Consider the following 20,959-nt stretch of genomic DNA (forward strand, 5'->3'; position numbering starts at 1 on the left):
GTTCTCTAAGAACCCTGGGAAGAGATTTGCACTGTCCTCATTTTATAGTTGGGAAAACTGAGGCTCCGGGAGGTGCTGGGACCTATCCAAGGCCACACTTCTAGTGAGCGGTGTAGTGTGGATTGGAACCTGAGTCTGTCAGACCTCTTCCTCTCTGCTGCCTCTGCCCGATTCCTCCCTTCCCAGCATGATGGATTATTGTCTTTTTCTGGAAACATCTTTGCCTTCTGTGCCTCTGTATTTGCCCCCCCCACACACACACAGTTCCTCTTTCTCTGTTTTATTTTGCTGACTCCTTTTCTCTCCTTTTTTAATGTGAGCTGTTTTATGCTCCTGCCTTTGGTATCTTCTGCTATGTCTACTTACTCCCGGACCCAGCCACTGCCACGAAGTCTGCAGCCCCCAAACCCAAGCTCTGGGTCGAGCTCCCTCCTTGCTTTCCTTACCCCTCACCTCTACTTGCAAATACTGCACTGGTTACCAGATTCTTGGCTGTAAGCCATTGATACCCTGTTTCAACCTGGCTTGGGTTTAAGGAAATGTCTGTCTTGTACAACAGTCTAGGGCCAGGCTGGCCCCTTGAGGTCCTGGTTTTTTCTCTCTCTACTCTCCCTCTCTCTCAGTTGGCTTAACATTGTGGTCACTAGTGGGCTGATGGGCTTCTCTGATTATATCCAGTGGGGCAAGGACAAGGGCTTCTTTTCTTTGAGATTCTGTGGGCAGAGCCATCTTTGCCTCTCACTGTACCACACCAGCTTAGGGCTGCCTGCCCATCCCTGAGCCTATCCCTGGCTGGGCCAGGCCAGGTTCAGTGTTCTGTGGTGCAGTAGCTGATGGGGGGCAACTGTTATGTCCTCACCTGTTTCCACGTGGTTGAGCAGCAGATCCTCCCACCTGTCAGACTTGGGCTCTCCTCTCTTCTACTTCCCAACCTTCATTTCTTCCCACCAACTCTTCAGGGTCATTAGCAACTCCTCCGTCTCCTCTTCTATCCCCTTCATCATTTCTTTGTCTGTTCTTTCCTTTCTTTTTGAAGTCATTACTGAAGGATTGTTCTGGGCTGGGCTCTGGCTAGCTTTTAGTAATCCACAGGGAGCTAGCTCAGCTGCTGCCCGCAGGAGTCTAGGCGTGGGGAGGCAAACAGTCCTGGGTGGTATGGGTAGCGTTCAGAGAGCAGCGGTGTTCTGGGTGCTGTGCTGATGATTCAACCTTAGTAATATAATATCTCTTGCTCTTCCTTAAAAAAATACCATCTCTGGTTTCTGATTAGGACCCTTTATTATTCCTTCCTATAGCCCATGAGCCAAATTCTGTACTGCCTGTTTTTGTAAATAAAGTTTTATTGGCATATGACCATACCTGTTCATTTACACATGATCTGTGGCCGCTTTTGCACTGCAACAACAGAGTTAAGTAGTTACCGCAGAGACTGTATGATCCTCAAAGCCTAAAATATGTACTTTTGGGCCCTTTAGGGCAAGTTTGCCACGCCCTTCTCTAGACAAGCAGAAAAACTCAATTCTTGCTCTTTAGGACATTTCATCTTGCAAAGGAGACTGACCTATATGTAATATGTAGAAAACTTTATAATGGAGCCTGTTAAGGGGATGATGTTTAAATGCTGAAACTTGCCCTGCAGACCAAAATTACTGTTACTGGAGAGATTCACATGCATTCATTTCGCTACATTCTCCCTTCTGCTGTCCTTTGTCCATGAATGAACCTACATTCATTTTCTTGCCTCAAGATTTGCTGGGTTGACACATTCTAGATTTATAATTTCTATATTTACGCTTTTTACGCCACTCGGTGCCCTCCCTCTGAGGGGAGAGTGAAGGTGCAGATCAGTTTGGAAAATGCGTGAGATGCCATTTTTTCAAAACGTGCCTTTGTTATTGTCTCATGTTACAAGTAGAATAGGACTTGCTTAAGTAAACGGGAAACATATTTATTTGCTTGGAACAAGGACACATTTTCTGCATCACTAACCTATTTGTCTGAAAAAGGGAGTCTGCTTAAAAACCTTCCCTGACAGGTACCCAGTCCCTTTACATTGCTCATTCACCTGGAAAGCTGTCCTGCTCTGGAGGACAACCCTCTAGAGGAGCCTTGACGACAGAGCCGTTTCCAGCCCCCAGAGCAAGGCAGGTGCACAGGAATGGACTTTGTTGTCCTGATGACCCCAAAAGCACCCACAGAGAAACAACTTTCATGCTGTCCCATTGTTTAAATCTCATTGCTCTTTCATTATTGTTTTTTTTATGTAAGTTGTACATTTTCTTATAGACTATGCTGAGGTTTCTTAGTTAGACTCATCAAAATAATGCTTAGTGTAAAAAATTAAAGTCACAGCATGAAGACTAACATAAAATTCCTTCCCCTGGTCATACTCCCAGGAGACATGGCTACGGTTTTCTCCTGAGAAGAGCTCCACACATTTATTCTAGGGCGAACCGTAAGAAATCACAGAGGTTAGACCACAAAATTGTCAACTTCGGATAGCAAAATCTAATCTAAGCACACAGTGATATAAACATATTGATATTTAAGAAAATACAGATGAGATTGTACTATTGACACTATATTACAATTAGTTCTGTTAGGTTGGAGAGAATCTTGGAAATGTAACCATATCGATTCACCGAGAGTGACACCACCTTCATAGTCCATGTGTAGATATCATATGACTTGACTAACCACTTCCTTAATTGAGAGGCATTTAGGATGATTCTGGTTTTTTGCTTTTCTGACTAATGTAGCAGTGAACATTATGCATATATCTTGGTGCATTTCATGTAAATTATCTGGAATATAGTTTCTGAAAAGTGGAATTGCTGTTTTCTTGATTTACAACATTTTTTTGAAGAATTGGTCAGATGGCTCCAGTCTCAGTGGGACTTGCTGACCTCAGGGTCCTTCATCCTGTAGTGAGAGCACAAAGAAGGGACCTCAGGAAAGTCAGGCAGGTCCTCCAGGCAAATCTTATGCAGTTATAAACATTGGTGCAAACATCCCTCCCTTCATGGAACATTTGTGCCCAGCAGGCTCTGGGGGCACGCAGGCAAACAATGACAATGCAGCTGACTAGGGCTGGGAGAAGAGGTGTATATAAAGCCGTGTGGGTACACAGAAGCCCAAGCGACCTCTTTCTCCCTGGTCAGGGTTTGGATAGGACGGACATTTGGAGTACATTCTAAAACTCTACTAGCTAGCAAAGGGAGAGAAATGTAGGGCTTGGCTGGAGGGAGGACACTGAGACAGTGGCGGGTGTCAGCCTGCAAATGAGCTATGCTGGTCTTCCTGGAAGGAAGTGTGGGCCTTGGGCTCAGCTGAGCCAAGACTCCAGATGACAGAGTGGAGCTCTTGCCAGCTACTGACCTGGGTAATAAGAGGGCACTTGGCAAGCAGCCTCCTGAATGCTGCGCCACATGGCCATTCGTGGATCAGGACCTGTTAAGCTGCCCAATATGGTTCTTTTGTCCTGATGTGCTGCTCCAAAGCCTATGAAACATTCCAATGTAGAGTCCAAATGTTACATTTGCTGCTTTATTTTGCATATATAATCCCCCCCCGGTACCTTTGTGATTCCTTGCAAGCCATAATCTTGAAAGTAGGACTTAGGAGTTAACTTTTAAAAAACATTGCTGTGGAACCCATTTGCCAGTCTCTTGAAGTCTGCGGACGCCTTCTCAGAGTAATGTTTGTAAATGAATAAAATAAAATCCATAGGATTATAAAGGAAACCAATTATGCTGAAATACAGTTTTCAAAGTGTTACAAAAATATAAGTAATACATATTCTTTATTGATGCATTAATAACAAGATCCAGCAGTGGGTCTAGAAGTTATCATAATTTTGAAATAAGGATGAGTATAAATGATATTTCAAGATAACTGCATCAACAGTGATGTGAAATGGAAGTCTATCCTGTGATGGGAAATACCTCAAGTCCACAAACTGCCAATAGCAGTGTGTTTTGTTGCCTATATGTGCGGTGGAAAGAAAGGCCAGATTCCAATGATAGGACAACAGAAATAAACATGCAATTATCTTCCCATCCATGTTCAAAGCCTCTGAATTCTCTCCATGAGCCCCAGTTAATAACCTCTGCTTTTAGATAAGAAGAAGGAATTGTAGAAATGACAACCCTCATCTGCATTAAGAAAATTTATAAATACCTAGGCTCCCCCCTTCTTTATGGGGATGAGAAGGGAAACTATATTGAAAATGAGTCCAAATTTAAACATCATTTTGACTACCCACAGTACAGACCTTGTAGTTCCTTCCTAAAGAGAGATGAGGGATTTTCTGTCGTTCTCGAAATCTCCCTGTACAGTGACCATTTTTTTGGTTCTAATTTTAAAAACTGACAAATTTTGGATCTGCTTTGGGATTTCCCCATGAGAATTCTCTAAGAATAGGCAAGAGAGCTGGACCCCGGATGAGAGTGTCTAGGATTTTTCTAGACCTTTGTCACAATTCCTCATACGTGTGTGCTCACACATGCCCCCCCACCCCTTTCCTCTGCTTGTCCCCTCTCTGTTTTCTCCCCTAACTGTAAAAGTGAGCGATGGGCAGGGCCCTCTGTCAGCTGCAAAGTTTAAGAATATCTTTAAAAATAGATACATTAGAGGGAGTATGTTGGATAGAAAGGAGAAATGTTGTTTATGTACAACAAATAACTTATATTTAGAATCTTCCTTCAGTTTTTCCTTTGAAATTCTGTATTCTCATTTCACTTGAATGACTCTGCACGGAGCATTTAAAAGTAGATCAAACGAAACTCTATAAATATGTCGAGTTCTTTTGGGCATTTTGCCCAAAGCAGCCTTGCCGAAGCAGAGAAAAGCAGTGTGCTCTATAGATTGGATTTTCTCCTCTGAACATCCAGGCTGCCTCCCCAGGGAGCCGGTGGCCTGGGCTGGGGGAGTCAGGCCAGGGACACAGGGACAGTGTGGAGAAATGTCCCCTGGGTATGTTCTGCTGTGGGTCAGGTCATTTGGATTAAGAGGCATGCTGAAAGGCCAAAACCACGCCCTGGGATCAGCCTAAGGAAAGGGGAAAACCAGACGGCCCTTTATACACATCACCGACTTTGTTTTTCAGTGTGGTTCCTTTATCTCACTTTGATGGGAAGGGAAGGCTGCTGGAAAGAACACTGGTCGAACTGGTATAAATAATTAACAAAGCTGCCTTTTAACATATTCATTAATGTAAAGACAAATGGAAAAAAGGGAGGGAGCCAGGAGGCTGCAGGCCTTCCAGCAAAATAGGTCTGTCCCCATCATTCCACTTTTATATGTGAAAAGGCTGGGCAAAGTGCCATGAAGTAGGGAACATGAGGTAGTCACAATGCCGGCCCATTGGGTCAGCTGTCTCTTTGTGTTGTGAGGACCAGCATTCTCGTGTGCTTTTTAACCTGTCAGTGTGGACCACATGTCCGTGAGCTGTATGTACATCCTTGTGCATTTTTCTGTACAGCCAATTCACACCCCATTTTTATAAGACAGTTAATGTGGAAGACATCATGGTTGGAGGGCTTCTTCATGCCCATGGCACCAAAATTGTACATGTGGCTTCTAAGGAGCCATCAGGTGACGTTAACATTGAAACTCTCCGTATGCTGCTTCTCTTTGCGGAAACTCTATCTATCTATCTATCTATCTATCTATCTATCTATCTATCTATCATGACAGAGACAGAGAGAGACAGAGAAAGGGACAGATAGGAACAGACAGACAGGAAGAGAGAAAAATGAGAAGCATCAATTCTTTGTTGCAACACCTTAGTTCATTGATTGCTTCCTCATATGTGCCTTGACTAGGGGGCTACAGCAGAGTGAGTGACCCCTTGCTCAAGCCAGCGACCTTGGTCTCAAGCCGGCGACCTTGGGTTAAAGTCAGTGACCTTTGAGCTCAAGCCAGCAACCATGGGGTCATGTCTATGATCCCATGCTCAAGGCGGCGACCTCAGGGTTTCAAACCTAGGTCCTTTGTGTCCCAGTCTGACATGCTATCCATTGTGCCACTGCCTGGTCAGGCGGAAACTCAATTTATTGAGTGGATGGCCCCTTTCTGTATTATACTGGTAGAAGAAAATAGATTTTTTGGGTCATATATTAATTGACTGACTTTGAGACTGCTTTCAGTGGCTTCTTTAAAGTAGGTGTTAGACTCTGATGTTTCTAGGACTGAGGAAGGACTAAATCAGGGATTTGTGTCCCTCTGTATGTTTCCAGATATGTGGCACTTGGGCTTACAGATGGATCAAGAGTGGGCATTTGTCATAAAGTAGTATCCACATAACCATCATGAGGCATATTTGGTTGGTTGTTGGCAAATAAGTTGCATTTGTTGACAAAGGTGTCAGAGCTAAAAGGGAGGAGACAAACATAGATTGATACTCAGAGATAATTGAAATACAGTGGACGAGGGCAGTGCTAGAGAAAAACAGTGGTTGTTAGGGGAACCCAGAGAAGGAGCCCCCTTGGCTGGGTAGGTGTGCATGTTCCAGTGAGTAATCGAGTGAGAGTGAGTGAGCTCGGATGGACATAGGGCCCCTCCACCTCCGGGACAGAGATGGCTGCCTGGGCTGTGTGCTCTGGGGAGTCAGACCAGGGTAAATGACCTTGGATCGGTAACTGGAGGATATTGGGGGCCACTTGGGATTCTCTAACAACGTCTGATCAGAATAATTAGTGTGGCTGAGGGAGTGGAGCTGCTTCCCTGGGCTCACATCTCCTGCTGTCTTTGTGGACCAGCCACAACCAGTTCAGAGCCCTTTCTTATCAGCCTGTGACAACTACCTCTCTGCCTCATTCAATTGGTATTTATTTCTTTGCTTGGAAAATAAGAACTAACTTTATTACTAATGTCATCAAAACATAATCAGAATGTTTCATAATGTAAGATAATGCTTTTAATAGGTGACTGATGTTGTCAAAAATTGTGTTAAATTCCCTTTGTAAAAAACAAATTGATATGCAGAAACCTTTAAATGAATCTCTCTTTACACACCCCCAACTCCTTTTCCAAAAATATCAGTTACATTGGGGTGTACTGCATACCATTTTCTGTGCTTATACAAGTATCTTTAGGCATACATACCGTTTCTCTCATTCACTCAATTGTATTAAGCTCTCGCGTATTAGTTGAATGTTGAATGAATCCACTTACTTGTTTATAAACATTTGTGGAATGCATACTCTGTGCTAGGTTCCTGGTGATCAGTAGTAAATAAGCATTCCTGGTTGAGGTTATGGAGGGAATTGTATGTGTGTTTGCAGTGGTGGGATTATACTGTACATATTATGTGACTTGGTCTTTTAACTCAGTGTATTATGGATACCTTTCCACATTAGTACATATAGAGCTCCTTGTTCTGTTTAATGGCTGTTTAGTTTCCCACATGATTCATGTAGCTCTTTCCTCTCGGTGGACATTCAGGATGCTTCCTGTGATGATCTCTCTGTGTGTATGAATTTGTTATTAAAAACAGTGCTGCCTTGGACTTTCTTATACATACAGCTGTGCCTATTTAAAATAAGTCTTTTCTGTCTTTAAAGAGAACTAAGTTTAAAATCAAATAACCATAATTTCTTGTCCAGATACTATAGCTGTGCTCTACCATTTACTATGGATAATTGCCAGTGGACCATAAACTTGGAAGACGGAAGTTGTAAGGCATATATTGTTCAGTCTCACATATGCTTTGGACTACGGAGTTGGTTGACTGAGGCATCTTCAACACAGTGCCAAGACTACAGAGGCCACCATCTTTTCATCCTGATAGCTGCCACAATTCAATGTAGCATTGGCTTTTTTCCTTTAAATTTTTATAAAATACATGTAATGTAAAATTTACCATTTTAACCATTTTGGCATTGGCTTTTAAGCACACATTGGTGAGTGCCATGCATAACACCAGGTTGAGGCTTTAACTCTTTCCCTCCACCCTTCCTGTCCTTCTCCAGTGCCCCTTTGTCTGGAAGTTTGTGTCCACAAAACCATGGCTCATGGACAGAATGTGGAGTAGGTACTTATTAGTTTATTCATCCATCCATTTATCAAGAATGGATTGAATGTGTGCTCTAATGGCCACTGAGCTAGGTGCTGAGGATCAAGGACAAGTAAGAGAGGGTCATTGGCTTCCAAAGGGGGCAGTGGACACACTTCAACTACAGATGACACTGCATATCCACCTCTTCTTCCCTGTGTACATGATTCCTTCCACCATGCTTTTCCGACCTTCTCTATTTTCATTGTCATCTCTTGGTTCACCTGCATGCTTCTAGGCTTCATCTCTGCACACCTCTGACACCAGGCACTTCTCCCTAAATTGCTGTCCTTTTAACATGTTGTCACTTCTCTGCCCAGAAAGCTCCTTTGGTTCCTCGTTGCCCATAAAATAAAGTCCTGATCTTTAGCTTGGCATCCAAAGTATCCCTGAAATACACTCCTAAACTGCTTTCCTGGTCTTACCTTGGGTTGGTGGAAGAACAGAGTGCAGACCACTGCTTCTTTACCTTGTGTGCCTAGGACAAATTCTCGAGCCTTTTTGGACTCATCCATAAAGATGGGCCAGCACCCCTAACCTCATAGGATTGGTGTGAGGACTTGAGAGAAGGCATGTAACGTGTCAGCAGTCCAGGAGTTTGACAGTTATCTGTGATAAGAAAGCATTGGTGAAGACCTAAGGCTATGTTGTGCAGTGGTGCAGGGAGCAATTAAGTGCAGATTACAGAGAATTTGGGATAAGATGTGAGCTGAATTGGTCCATCCAGCATTGAATGGAGAGCTCTGAACTCAGGCCAGGGAGATATTGCCGCTTATTAGCTTGGTAATCTTGGGCAAGTCACTGAACTCAAATTTTCACCTTTGCAAAATGGTTGTTTATCCTGACCCTCCCCCCCTTTTTTTGAACTCATGTAGTTGGCAGAATGATGGGTATTAAAAGTGCTTTAGAAAAGATCCTGGTAGAATAACTGTTTCTGCGTGGGGCCAGGTCAGGTGACCTTTACCACAGCAACCTCTGGATACCTCCCCATAAGGGTTCACTTTTCTTAATCCTGTATGTTGGCAGTGTGCCTTATAGGACTTTATGCCACCAAATGAATAACCTTCTTAGAGGATTTTTAAGAAATATTGATTAGCATGGCAGAATAAATGTGTCATTATTCCTAATACCAGACAGGGCTTTATAGAAGTTTGATGCAGATATTTGGTTCTAGAGAAATCTGATTATTCTGTTCTAGGCCTGCTGGGTTAGTCTTATCTAGAAAAATAGATCGCTTTCTCCTTTGCCATTTGTGTAGTGTTGGGTTAGATGTTACTTTTTACAGAGGGTTTTGAGAATATTGAACTTATATTTAAGTAAGATTTGTGACTTCAGCTAACACTAGGTCATTAGATACTATTTTTTAACACTAGGTCACTAGATATTTTAAGTCAGTTTGGTCGGGGCTTTGGCACTTCTGCAGTTGTGAGTGTTGGGTTTCAGGCATTTGTCATGTTTATTTGTTTTATGTTCATATTTGTATCTGCAGAGTTTGTTTTTAACATAAAATCTATTAAATAAAGCTCTTAAAGGTTTATAGTAGAACTTCATCTTAAGAAGTATATATAGGGTGAAGGGAGTCACCAAGCACAGATTATAGGTGCCAAGATCACCTCATCATCTAGACTTTCCTAGCTAGAATGAGAATCATGCATCCCTGTATGATACACAGTGCTTGACTGGTCTTCTTTTGTGTGTGTGAAGCCGTGGAATAGTGGTGGAGTTCTTTGCACTGGGGCACCACACTTCCTGAATTGCTGCCCGGGAAAAGTCAGTCGGGGTGGGCCCTCTGTCCCTGGGAGAGCCAGTGCCTCCTTGGGTTGCCCTAGTCTGCCTGCTGGGAATACAGTTAATACCTGGAAATTGGCTTGAGAGCTCAGCATTTGTTCTCATGAAGATCAGGCAGCTTGCAATTTTGTACAAAGAGGTGGAGTGTATGCTTGTAGTTGCCAAAGATGTGATTAGACAAGATATTGATTCTGAACTTCTGCCCTATTCCCTCTGTTCAACTCTGTTCTTACTTAGTGAGGTTCAGGCAGAGAAAAATGGAACAGAGAGAACTAGGTCACTGGCTTTTGAAAAATATTGATCAGTGCGTACACCAGATGTAACAAAGGCCTTCCCCTTTGTATGACGTCCTGCCGTGTGGGGGCCTTAATGCGGTCTGCAATCACTCCTGCAGGGACTTGCTTTCTCAGGGGAAAGATTAGAAAAGAAAAAGAATCCCTGTAGGCTGTATCCAAAAATAATGTAAGCATTTCTAAATGTTTCCTTGAAGTTGATGATCCCTTTGGTTTTCTAGGCCATGTGGCAGGATGGGACAATGTAAAGTGGTCAGCCTTGAATGACAAACTTTTTTTTAATTTATTCATTTTTTTAGAAAAGAGAGAGAGAGAGGGAGAGAGAAAGAAGAGAGAGAGACAGAGGAGAGAAGGGGGGAGGAGCAGGAAGCATCAACTCCCATATATGCCTTGACCAGGCAAGTCCAGGGTTTCGAACCGGCGACCTCAGCATTTCCAGGTCGACGTTTTATCCACTATGCCACCACAGGTCAGGCGAATGACAAACTTTTGAGCAATGCTGGTCTCAAGTTTCTTTCTCCTAGTCACCTCTGCCTGATTTGAGCCTCCACTACTCTCTTTCTGTCTCCCCCACCCCACCACACGTACCACATAAATGTTCTTCTTCCCTCCAATGTATGTCTGTGGTGTAGACAGTTGTGTCTGTACTTGAACCAGCTCTAAGTCAGAGGGGGCCTCCCTCTGAGATGCTATAACCTTGAGTGTCTTCTGGTCAAGTGAAGTGTGGTCCTGGCTTTTATCTCGATTTGCCTGGGTTAGTTCTGTGTAAGCAGCCAGGGATTCTGCTAATGGATCCCTTGGGAACAGAGGGAAGAGGACAGAAGTGGATTTGTTGAAACCCTGTGGGGCATTTGAAATGGCACCAAGAGCAGGCTGAAATCTAATCAGCCTTTGCTTATCAGGGCTGAGTTCCAGCATGTTGAAAGGGTGATGATTAGTGAGAAAAAGGCCAGAATCGTTTATCTTTTCCTTTGCACATTGGGGAAAATTTCCCTCTGCCTTGCTAGCATTAGAAGCAGACCATTCTTTTTACTCAACCATATCATATCAGCTTTCATTAAAAATCGTCAGCAGCAAATACAAAGCCCTATCCATGGAAAACTGTTTAAGGCAACACTGTGCTCCAGCGCTTGAGGGTGGGGTTTTTCCTTTTGCACCAATGGATCGGTCTTTCATATCCATGCCTTTCTGACCCAGCAGCTTTTAAAAGACCAAGAAGCATTGCTCTGCTTTCTACTGCCTCTCTCTGAGAGACCAGGGCTGCCGTGCCTCTAGCCATGTCCCAGAGAGCATATTTCAGACAAGTCAGCTTAAATTGCCTGCATGCCTAGGAAGCCTCTCTTTAAAATCTAATTTTGAGAAAAGACCTGTATCTAAATACTTTGCTTTCCCATTTAGGTGAGCGACGGAGGCGCCGATGCCAGGTGGCATTCAGCTACCTGCCCCAGAATGATGATGAGCTGGAGCTGAAAGTCGGTGACATCATAGAGGTGGTAGGAGAGGTAAGTTTGCCAGGCGGGTGGGTGTGGCAGCCTCAGGTGGTTGTTAGAACCCACCCACGGCTGGTTGACCTTGCTGTGGTAGGCCAATTCAAAGAGACCTTAGACATCATTTAGTGAAGTTTCTTCTCAGAAGACAAGGGTTCCCAGAGAAAATGCCATCAAGCCTTCTGGGGCCATTGAAAACCATTGTTTTTCTAACACAGTGTGCTAAGTACCTCTGGAATTCCAACTCAATGCCACAGCTTTTCTCCTCCTTCAATTACTGGTAGACTCCTCTGCTTCAATTACTGGTAGCACTTCTGATTATCCAGAAGTGCTTCTGATCCATTTCTAGAGAATAGACTCATTATTCATAGTGGGGGACATTGGACTCAGGGGGAAGGAAAGGAAGAAACCAGAAGACCTAGTGGCCCTGGCCAGTTGGCTCAGTGGTAGAGCATCGGCCTGGCGTGCGGGGGACCTGGGTTCGATTCCCAGCCAGGGCATATAGGAGAGGCGCCCATTTGCTTCTCCACCCCCCTCCCTCCTTCCTCTCTGTCTCTCTCTTCCCTTCCCGCAGCCAAGGCTCCATTGGAGCAAGGAGCAAAGATGGCCCGGGCGCTGAGGATGGCTCCTTGGCCTCTGCCCCAGGCGCTAGAGTGGCTCTGGTTGCGGCAGAGTGACGTCCTGGAGGGGCAGAGCATCGCCCCCTGGTGGGCAGAGCATCGCCCCTGGTGGGCGTGCCGGGTGGATCCCGGTCGGGCGCATGCGGGAGTCTGTCTGACTGTCTCTCCCCGTTTCCAGCTTCAGAAAAATACAAAAAAAGGAAGAAAAAAAAAAGACCTAGTGTGTGCCAGGTGTGACAAGCTTCTTTGCATATTGGCCCATTGGCTCATCACAACCACTTTCTTTTGTAGATGAGGAATGAGGCTCAAGAGACTCTAGAAGAGGCAGAGCTGAGGGTTGAAGCCAGGTTCACATGGCTGGAGATCTTGTGCTTCCTACTATACCACTGTCTCTTATTCCTGCTTGGTCCTGGCTACTCAGAGTCAGCTCTGCTGGTGAAGTGTCCCACCAGACAATGGAATGAGCTGCTTAGGCTTCAGTCCTTTGGGCCTGGGAGGTCCTGGGCTTCAAACTTAGAATCTGATCATTCATTTTGATTCAACACATGTTATCTGTAGATAGAAATACAGTTTTCCAATTTCTTTGGTTTTTTTAATACCATTGGACCATACCAAAACCCATGATTTACAAAAAAGGAAGCTGGAAGTCAAGGAGGAGGTTAAGTGAACTATAATGTGGGTAGGGCTGATGTTAGCAGCCAGATTCCCTGACTCTCATGCAAACCATAAGGTGAGCACATTTCAAAGCTTTATTTAACTCAGTATTGAGGGAATCTGTAAGATGGTAAGCCTGGCCCAAACAGTATTGCGAAAGAGCAAAGTATTTATAATCACTGAAAGAGAAAATACTTGACTAAGATTGCCAAGTTAGATGCAAAACTACATAATGTCCTACAGGGCAATAAAACTAACATCTGGCCCTGGCCAGTTGGCTCAGCAGTAGACTGTTGGCCCAGCATGTGGAAGTCCTGGGTTCGATTCCTGGGTCAAGGCACACAGGAGAAGCGCCCATCTGCTTCTCTACCCTTCCCCCTCTCCTTCCTCTCTATCTCTCTCTTCCCTCCCACAGCAAAGGCTCCATTGGAGCAAGGTTGGCCCGGGCATTGAGGACAGCTCCATGGCCTCTGCCTCAGCTGCTAAAGTGGCTCCTGCCACAACAAAGCAATGCCCCAGATGGGCAGAGCATCACCCCAGTGATTTTGCCAGGTGGATCCCGTTCAGGTGCATGCAGGAGTCTGACTGCCTCCCACCTTCTAACTTCAGAAAAATACAAAAAACAAACAAACAAACAAAAACTAACATCTGAGGTCATCCTTTTTAGGGGACAAATCATTAACATCTCTGCTGGTCAAAATTTATTTTCATTGCCTTGTGACAAGAATCATTTACATCTGTGGTCCCCAACCCCAGGGCTGCTACTGGTACCGGTCTGTGGGCCATTTGGTACCAGTCCACAGAGAAAGGATAAATAACTTACATTATTTCCATTTTATTTATATTTAAGTCTGAACGATGTTTCATTTTAAAAAATGACCAGATTCCCTCTGTTACATCCGTCTAAGACTCATTCTTGATACTTGTCTCATAAGTTCGACAATTATATTTAAAAATACCACAGTTTTTACCCCAGTCGCATAATTTTATTTTGTGCGTTTATCTGTCCCACCCTAAAGGCCGGTCCGTGAAAATATTTTCTGACATTAAACCGGTCCATGGCCCAAAAAAGGTTGGGGACCACTGATTTACATGGCTTTCAGTTTTCTACCAGTTAACCTCCCGACTAACAGAGTTGTAAACTAAACTCATGAACAGTAAATAGTGTGTCAAATGAGTTACGTGTCCCTGGAGAATTAGTTAATAGGGTTTCCAGTATGGTATTGGGAAGATATGCAGTAACCCCTTTGCCTATTTCCAAGTTTGGGATAGTAATAATTTGTATTAATATGTCATTCATTCATCATTTTTTATCCCTGGTGCCAAGCGGGACACATAAGAGATTTGGTGAAGGTTGAATGAGTGAAAAATGGACAACAGAGTAGAACATTTATGTCAATGATAGGACAAATTTCTTAAGACTGAAACCATGGAAGAAATTCTGGAGGAAAAAACAAACAGTATGACTACTTTAAAAGAAGAGTTAAAATTTTGTTATGATTTGAGGTGAATTTAATTTAGCTAAACAAAGAGAACAAGAAACAGGAAACCTTTGCAATAGATTATGATGAAAAGTTATTATATTTGTAGCATCTGAAAATATATTAGGAAACTGCTATCACAGTGATAAATGATAGATAAATCTGCCATAAACACAAATCCTCCAAGGGGAAATAAAAAATCTTAGCCATGAGAAAATGTTACTCCTGTTATTTATTAAATAAATACAAATGAAAACAATAATGGGTCTCTGCTTTTGAAAATTCTAAGAAAATAGTGGTAAGACTGTTGACAATGTTCGGAAGAAGCGGTGACTTTGTGTATATTTATGAAGCTATTTAGGAAGGTATGTCAAGAGCTATAAAACTCTGAATTAATACACTTTGACCCAGTAATTTCACTCCTAGGAATTTATCCACAGAAAATGGTTAACAGGGAAAAAAGGATGTGAAACATGTTTGTTGCAGCAGTGTATATGATAATGAAAAATAATGAAGAAAGTGAAGAGTTATGTGAATTGTTTTATTATCCAGCTAGAAGATTGTGAAGCCATTAAGATGGTAAACACAGAGGCTTTTAAATCTGTATTTATGACAATACCGTGCACTGTAATTATCTGTTACATTCTGCTAACCTGCAAGCTCTTTAACAACAGGGACCTGTTTTTTGTACATCTTTATATTCATGGTACAGTACCTGGAATAGTACCTAAAGCCTAATACATACCTTAATAAAATCTTGATTAATAAAGTAAATTAATAAATGTAAGTATGAAAAGATTTTTTGCAAAATAAACAAACAGATTAGAATACATGTACTAGGATATAGACATATAAAATATATCTCCATGTACATGACCAAAGAGAAAGGAAATAGTCATTGAAAATTGTTCTGTCACAGATGATTTCTCCTTTAATGTTGTAATAGTGTTTTAAAAATAGAAATCGAGATAAGAAAAATTATTAATGAATTTCTGGAAAGCATTGCCCACTCTCACCTGCCTGTTGGCTGTAGGGAGAGCGGGCATGGATGGCTAAAGAACAGTGATTGCAGGGCTGCTATTTGCCTCACCTTCGTGACATTGAACTTCACCACCTATAATACCAGTCTTTTTTCTGCTCACCTCCAGTTCAATGCTAGGCTTCATTCTGGGCTTTCTTCAATAGGAACAAGGAAAAATAGCTATGTAGGCTATGCTATTTATGTAAAAGAGAACATAAAGTTTGGCCTCTTAGGCCATATTTTAAAAATTGTATCAAAAATCAATTTCCCTGTTGTTCCAATTTACCTGTAATATTGTGGGTTTGGGGCCATTCACAATGAATAATATAACATCTGCCCTTTTCTCTTATAAAGGATATTATATAAATGCCAATGGGTAGGTATTTTCTAATTCCACTGAAAACTAAAGAAATAAACAAAAATTCCAAATAAACAAAACCCTTAAATCTCAAGGACTGATTGAGATAAGACCATAGAAATAGCCTTGCAATATGGTAGAAGCAATCAATCTATCAGTAAATAAAAATATAACATTGTGTATGGTGTGTATTATATATGTATGTGTATATATACCATATGTATCATATGTTATATTCTTATTGATTGGTTAACAGATCGATTCTATTGTATTCACACACACAAAGACACATGCTGTGAAGCAACTGGAGTCTGTAAATCTAAAGTCCTACGGTCCGCCACCCCTAATCTTTCTTGTCCGCACCTAACTTGGCAGTGTTTTTTAACCTTCAACACGTTATCATTATTCCTTCACACCACTAACTCTTTCTCTTAACACGTACTTTTGAGCTAGTTAACCAAATTGTACGCTAGCAATATATGCAGCAGGCTTAAGCATACATGAGTAGACACAGCTGTGACCCTCACTGGGCAGGATTCGAGGACCAGCCTTGAGTGTCCAGCCCAAATGGGCCTCTGCAATGTGACTCAGAGAAGGAATGGAGAGCACGGGCCAGTCCAGGGGTAAGTGGAGATGACAAGGTGAAGTTGCTCAGGGAAGCCCTTACCGTGCTTCTGCCTCTGGGCTGGACAGCACAGAGTGATTCTGTCTCATCATTAGCTTCGTCATTGCGAACCTAAAGGAATTGGGTTGCCAGTTCAAAGGAGAAATAGGAGGCTAAGTTCCTGGGTAGATATTTTTAAAGACATTGTTGTAAAAACATATTTGTGTCATTTTGTCCCAAGTGGAGAGGACTGAAAAATGCAGGCGCCATTCTGATGGTAAGAGCAGAGATGGCATGTGGACAATATTACCAAGAGGGGTGGCATTTGAGGGCCTCTGCAGCTTCAAAACTGGCCAGTTGGCCTTTTTTTTTTTTTTTTTTTTTTTTTTTGAAAAGGTCATTGAAGCCTCTTTGATTTCCCATGTCATCTGGAGCCTGGGAAGTGAGCCACTTCTCCTTTTGTGTTGGACGAGCTTGGTCTCAACCAGTCTTGTCTTAGTCATGACCCAAGGGATACTCAGAAATTCTTGCTTTTATTTGTTCCTTGTGGTTAGTTTTTGAGATGTTTCTCATTGATTCCTAGTTAGGCTGGCTAAAGACCAGTGGCTTCAGTTTCAGACTTAAAGCCTAACCTGATCTTGTAGTTTGCAAAGAAGTAACTTACACTTCCAGGAAACTTACCCATCTTCCTTCTTATGCTTATAGCAGGAAATTTGGTTCTCTTATCTAGAGCTAAATAGGCTGAAATCCTTCAAAATTTAACTCATCAGAGAGCCTTTGCCAGTTTTGATGGGTAGTCTTGATATTGTGATTTATGATAAGAAATACATATTTGAGTTTTGCCCTGTCGTTCTGGCATAGAGCTCCAAGAGTCCTTGGAATTTCCTTAATGAAGAAGGTGATCAAGGTGTCTTTTGTTAGGTTAATGAATTGACTTTTTGAAGTATCAAAGGATGAGAATGGGTTGCTAGTGGAGCCAACCATGCGATTAGTTGGTTGGAATGCTCTTTTTTTTTAAGTGAGAGGAGGGGAGATAGATTCCCACATGCACCCTGACTGTAATCCACCTGGCAACCTCCGTCTGGAGCCAATGCTCGAATCAACCAAGCTGTCCTCAGCACCTGAAGCTGAGGCTTGGACCAACTGAGAGATCATCAGTGCCTGGGGCCGACGCTAGAGCCAGTAGAGCCACTGGCTACAAGAGGGGAAGAAAAAGGAGGAGGAGTGGGAGAGGAGCAGCAGCAAATGATTGCTTCTCATGTGTGCCCTGGCTGGGGATTGAACCCAGGATGTCCTCAAGCTGGACCAATGCTCTACTCTCTGAGCCAACTAACCAAGGCTATGGTTGGAACTTTCAGTCCCCCTACCCTACCCTACCCCAATAGTCAGGTATAGTCAGGGAGGATAATATATACACAGCCAAGAATGTAAATAATGACCCAGGATGTTATTAGAGTGGTAAGTGATGGCATTAACAAATGAGAGAGGGATTTAAAAACAAAGGTATTCAGTGAGGGTGAAGATGATGCTCCCTAGAATAGTTTATCTTTCAACAGGGCATGTGGAAGGTGAGGAGTACTTGGGTGAACTCAGTAAGCACAGGCTTTATTGTGCAAGGTGCTGGGCTAATCTATAGGAAGGACAGGTTGTTAGTACACTCTTACTCTGAATTTGGGTATGACCTATGAACCTTTGGGGTCAGGTGTAGACTATAGGAACCAGGAGCTGGCAGATACATTCAAATTTGGTTAAGATTAGTTAAGATACATTCAAATAAGGTTAGTTATTTCTTGGAAATGGATTGCCTGGAATGGGACACCAGGGAATTTTCTGGAGTGATAGAAATGTTCCATATGTTGACAGAGATGTGAGTTAAACAGTTTTATGCATTTGTGAAAACTGATCGACTTGCACTGTTAAAATCTGTGCTTTTATATGAAGTATACCTCAATTTAAAAAAATCTTTAAAGAACTATCTTAATATTTCTCTAATATTTTTAAATTTTCAAAAACTTTATGTTCTCACAGGTAAGGTAAAGGGCCACCATTGAAATTCTCGTTTAATTATTTCTGAATAAATTTTATGGAGATAATTGACATATAATATTGTACTACTTTTAGGTATACAACATAATGATTTCATGTATATATTGCAAAATGATCACCACAGTGAGTTTAGTTAACATCCCTCATCGTATTAAAGTTGTTGTGTTGCCCACGCTGAATTTTTAAAGGAATACTTCCATTTAAAGGTTTCTTATGTATGGGTTTTCTAAGATCAACACATCCTCATAAATAATTTGCTCACCTGGGAATAGTGATTGGACAAAACTTTCGGACAGAGGTTGGGAAACTTTATGGCTGAGAGAGCCATGAATGCCACATATTTTAAAATGTAGTTCCTTGGCCTGACCTGTGGTGGCGCAGTGGATAAAGCGTCAACCTGGAAACACTGAGGTTGCCGGTTCAAAACCCTGGCTTGCCTGGTCAAGGCACATATGGGAGTTGATGCTTCCTGCTCCTCCCCCTTCTCTCTCTCTCTCTCTCTCTCTCTCTCTCTCTCTCTCCCCACTCTTTAAAATGAATTAAAAAAAATGTAATTCTGTGAGAGCCATACAACAACCCATGTACGTTAGGCATTATCCAATAAAAATTTGGTTTTGTCCCAGAGGACAGCTGTGATTGGCTCCAGCCACCCACAACCATGAACATGAGCGGTAGGAAATAAATGGATTGTAATACATGAGAATGTTTTAAATATTTTTTAAAATTTATTTATTAAATTTAATGCAGTGACATTGATAAATCAGGGTACATATGTTGAGAGAAAACATCTCTAGATTATTTTGACATTTGATTGCACTGTATACCCCTCCCCCAAAGTTAAATTGTCTTCTGTCACCTTCTATCTGGTTTTCTTTGTGCCCCTCCCCTCCCCCAACCCCTCACTCCTTCTTCGCCCCATCCCCCCTCCCCCACCCCACACCCCTGTTGCCATCACATTCTTGTTCATGTCTCTGAGTCTCATTTTTATGTCCCTTCTATGTATGGATTCATATAGTTCTTAGTTTTTTTTCTGATTTACTTATTTCACTCCATATAATGTTATCAAGATCCCACCATTTTGCTGTAAATGATCTGATGTCATCATTTCTTATGGCTGAGTAGTATTCCATAGTATATATGTACCAAAGCTTTTTAATCCACTCGTCCTCTGACGGACACTTGGGCTGTTTCCAGATCTTTGCTATTGTGAACAATGCTGCCACAAACATGGGAGTGCATTTCTCCTTTTGGAGCCGTTCTGTGGTGTCCTTGAGAATGTTTTATATTTTTAACGTTATTATTTTTTTATTAAAGATTTGTTTGTGAGCCAGATGCAGCCATCAAAAGAGCCACATCTGGCTTGTGAGCCATAGGTTCCCGACCCCTGCTTTAGGACCTTGACTCATCAGAAAGGTTATCTTGCTTGCTTGATTAAAATTATTTGCTCCTATTTTCAAGTTGCAATGATAGTAAGGCCTTAGTGTAGGGTCATTTAGGAATTTGGGGACCTATAGACTAGCCTATAGCAGTTTTGAAGGGCAGGACTTTGAAGCATTGCTGAAGGATGTAAAAAAAACCCTACCAGAAACCCCTTCCACAGTAAGGCAAATCATGGATGTTGCTCTGTCTCATTGGGCAAAGTTTGCTTAAGTCTTAAATAAAAATTGTATGTTTTCTTAAATCATTTCCCTTTAAGTTACTCTCCACATTTCTCTTTTGAGGGGCCCCTCTCATGCAGAATAGGCTTATTCTCAGAAGAACAAGGGGAGGGAAGAGAAATCAACATCCTGTGTGTATGCAATATTCTGGCCCTGCCAGAAAGAGGTAATCAGACAATGAACTACATAGGAATTGGGGGAAAATGTTGGCCCAGGCGTTTAGGACCTAGATAATACTTGTTGACTTTTAGCACAACCAGCTTTCCATGTCCCCAAATCAACAAGGATGGTTGTTTATAGCAATTACAATAGAAAATAATGTAGGTATTTATGCCCTTAGGAAGTGGGTCCCTTAAAAATATATATACATTTTTTACTAATTCCACTAATAGAAAAACATGTTTTCTAGAAATAGTTTTTTTCCCCAGTAATATTAAAAAGGTAAACTATGTCTTAATTTACATGAGTTCTAGAAAAGGCAAAATCAGCCATAGGTGATAGAAATAAGGTTAGTTATTTCTTGGAAATGGATTGCCTGGAATGGGACACCAGGGAATTTTCTGGAGTGATAGAAATGTTCCATATGTTGACAGAGATGTGAGTTAAACAGTTTTATGCATTTGTGAAAACTGATCGACTTGCACTGTTAAAATCTGTGCTTTTATATGAAGTATACCTCAATTTAAAAAAAAATCTTTAAAGAACTATATTAATATTTCTCTAGTATTTTTAAATTTTCAAAAAACTTTATGTTCTCACAGGTAAGGTAAAGGGCCACCATTGAAATTCTCGTTTAATTATTTCTGAATAAATTTTATGGAGATAATTGACATATAATATTGTACTACTTTTAGGTATACAACATAATGATTTCATGTATATATTGCAAAATG

The 20,959-nt window shown here is 41.9% G+C and overlaps 1 protein-coding gene across 8 annotated transcripts in view; it reads left to right on the forward strand.

Moving 5' to 3' along the window:
- SH3KBP1 (SH3 domain containing kinase binding protein 1) overlaps nucleotides 1-20,959 on the forward strand; it is a 467,100-nt gene that overhangs the window by 281,061 nt on the left and 165,080 nt on the right. For all 8 annotated transcript variants that reach the window (XM_066248853.1, XM_066248849.1, XM_066248852.1 and 5 more), the window contains one exon: nucleotides 11,536-11,639. In XM_066248853.1, the coding sequence (XP_066104950.1) occupies nucleotides 11,536-11,639 (104 nt within the window). The remainder of the gene's footprint in view (nucleotides 1-11,535; nucleotides 11,640-20,959) is intronic.

The sequence above is a fragment of the Saccopteryx bilineata genome, chromosome X, assembly GCF_036850765.1.
Source record: "Saccopteryx bilineata isolate mSacBil1 chromosome X, mSacBil1_pri_phased_curated, whole genome shotgun sequence".
In the NCBI taxonomy this organism is placed as follows: Eukaryota; Metazoa; Chordata; class Mammalia; order Chiroptera; family Emballonuridae; genus Saccopteryx; species Saccopteryx bilineata.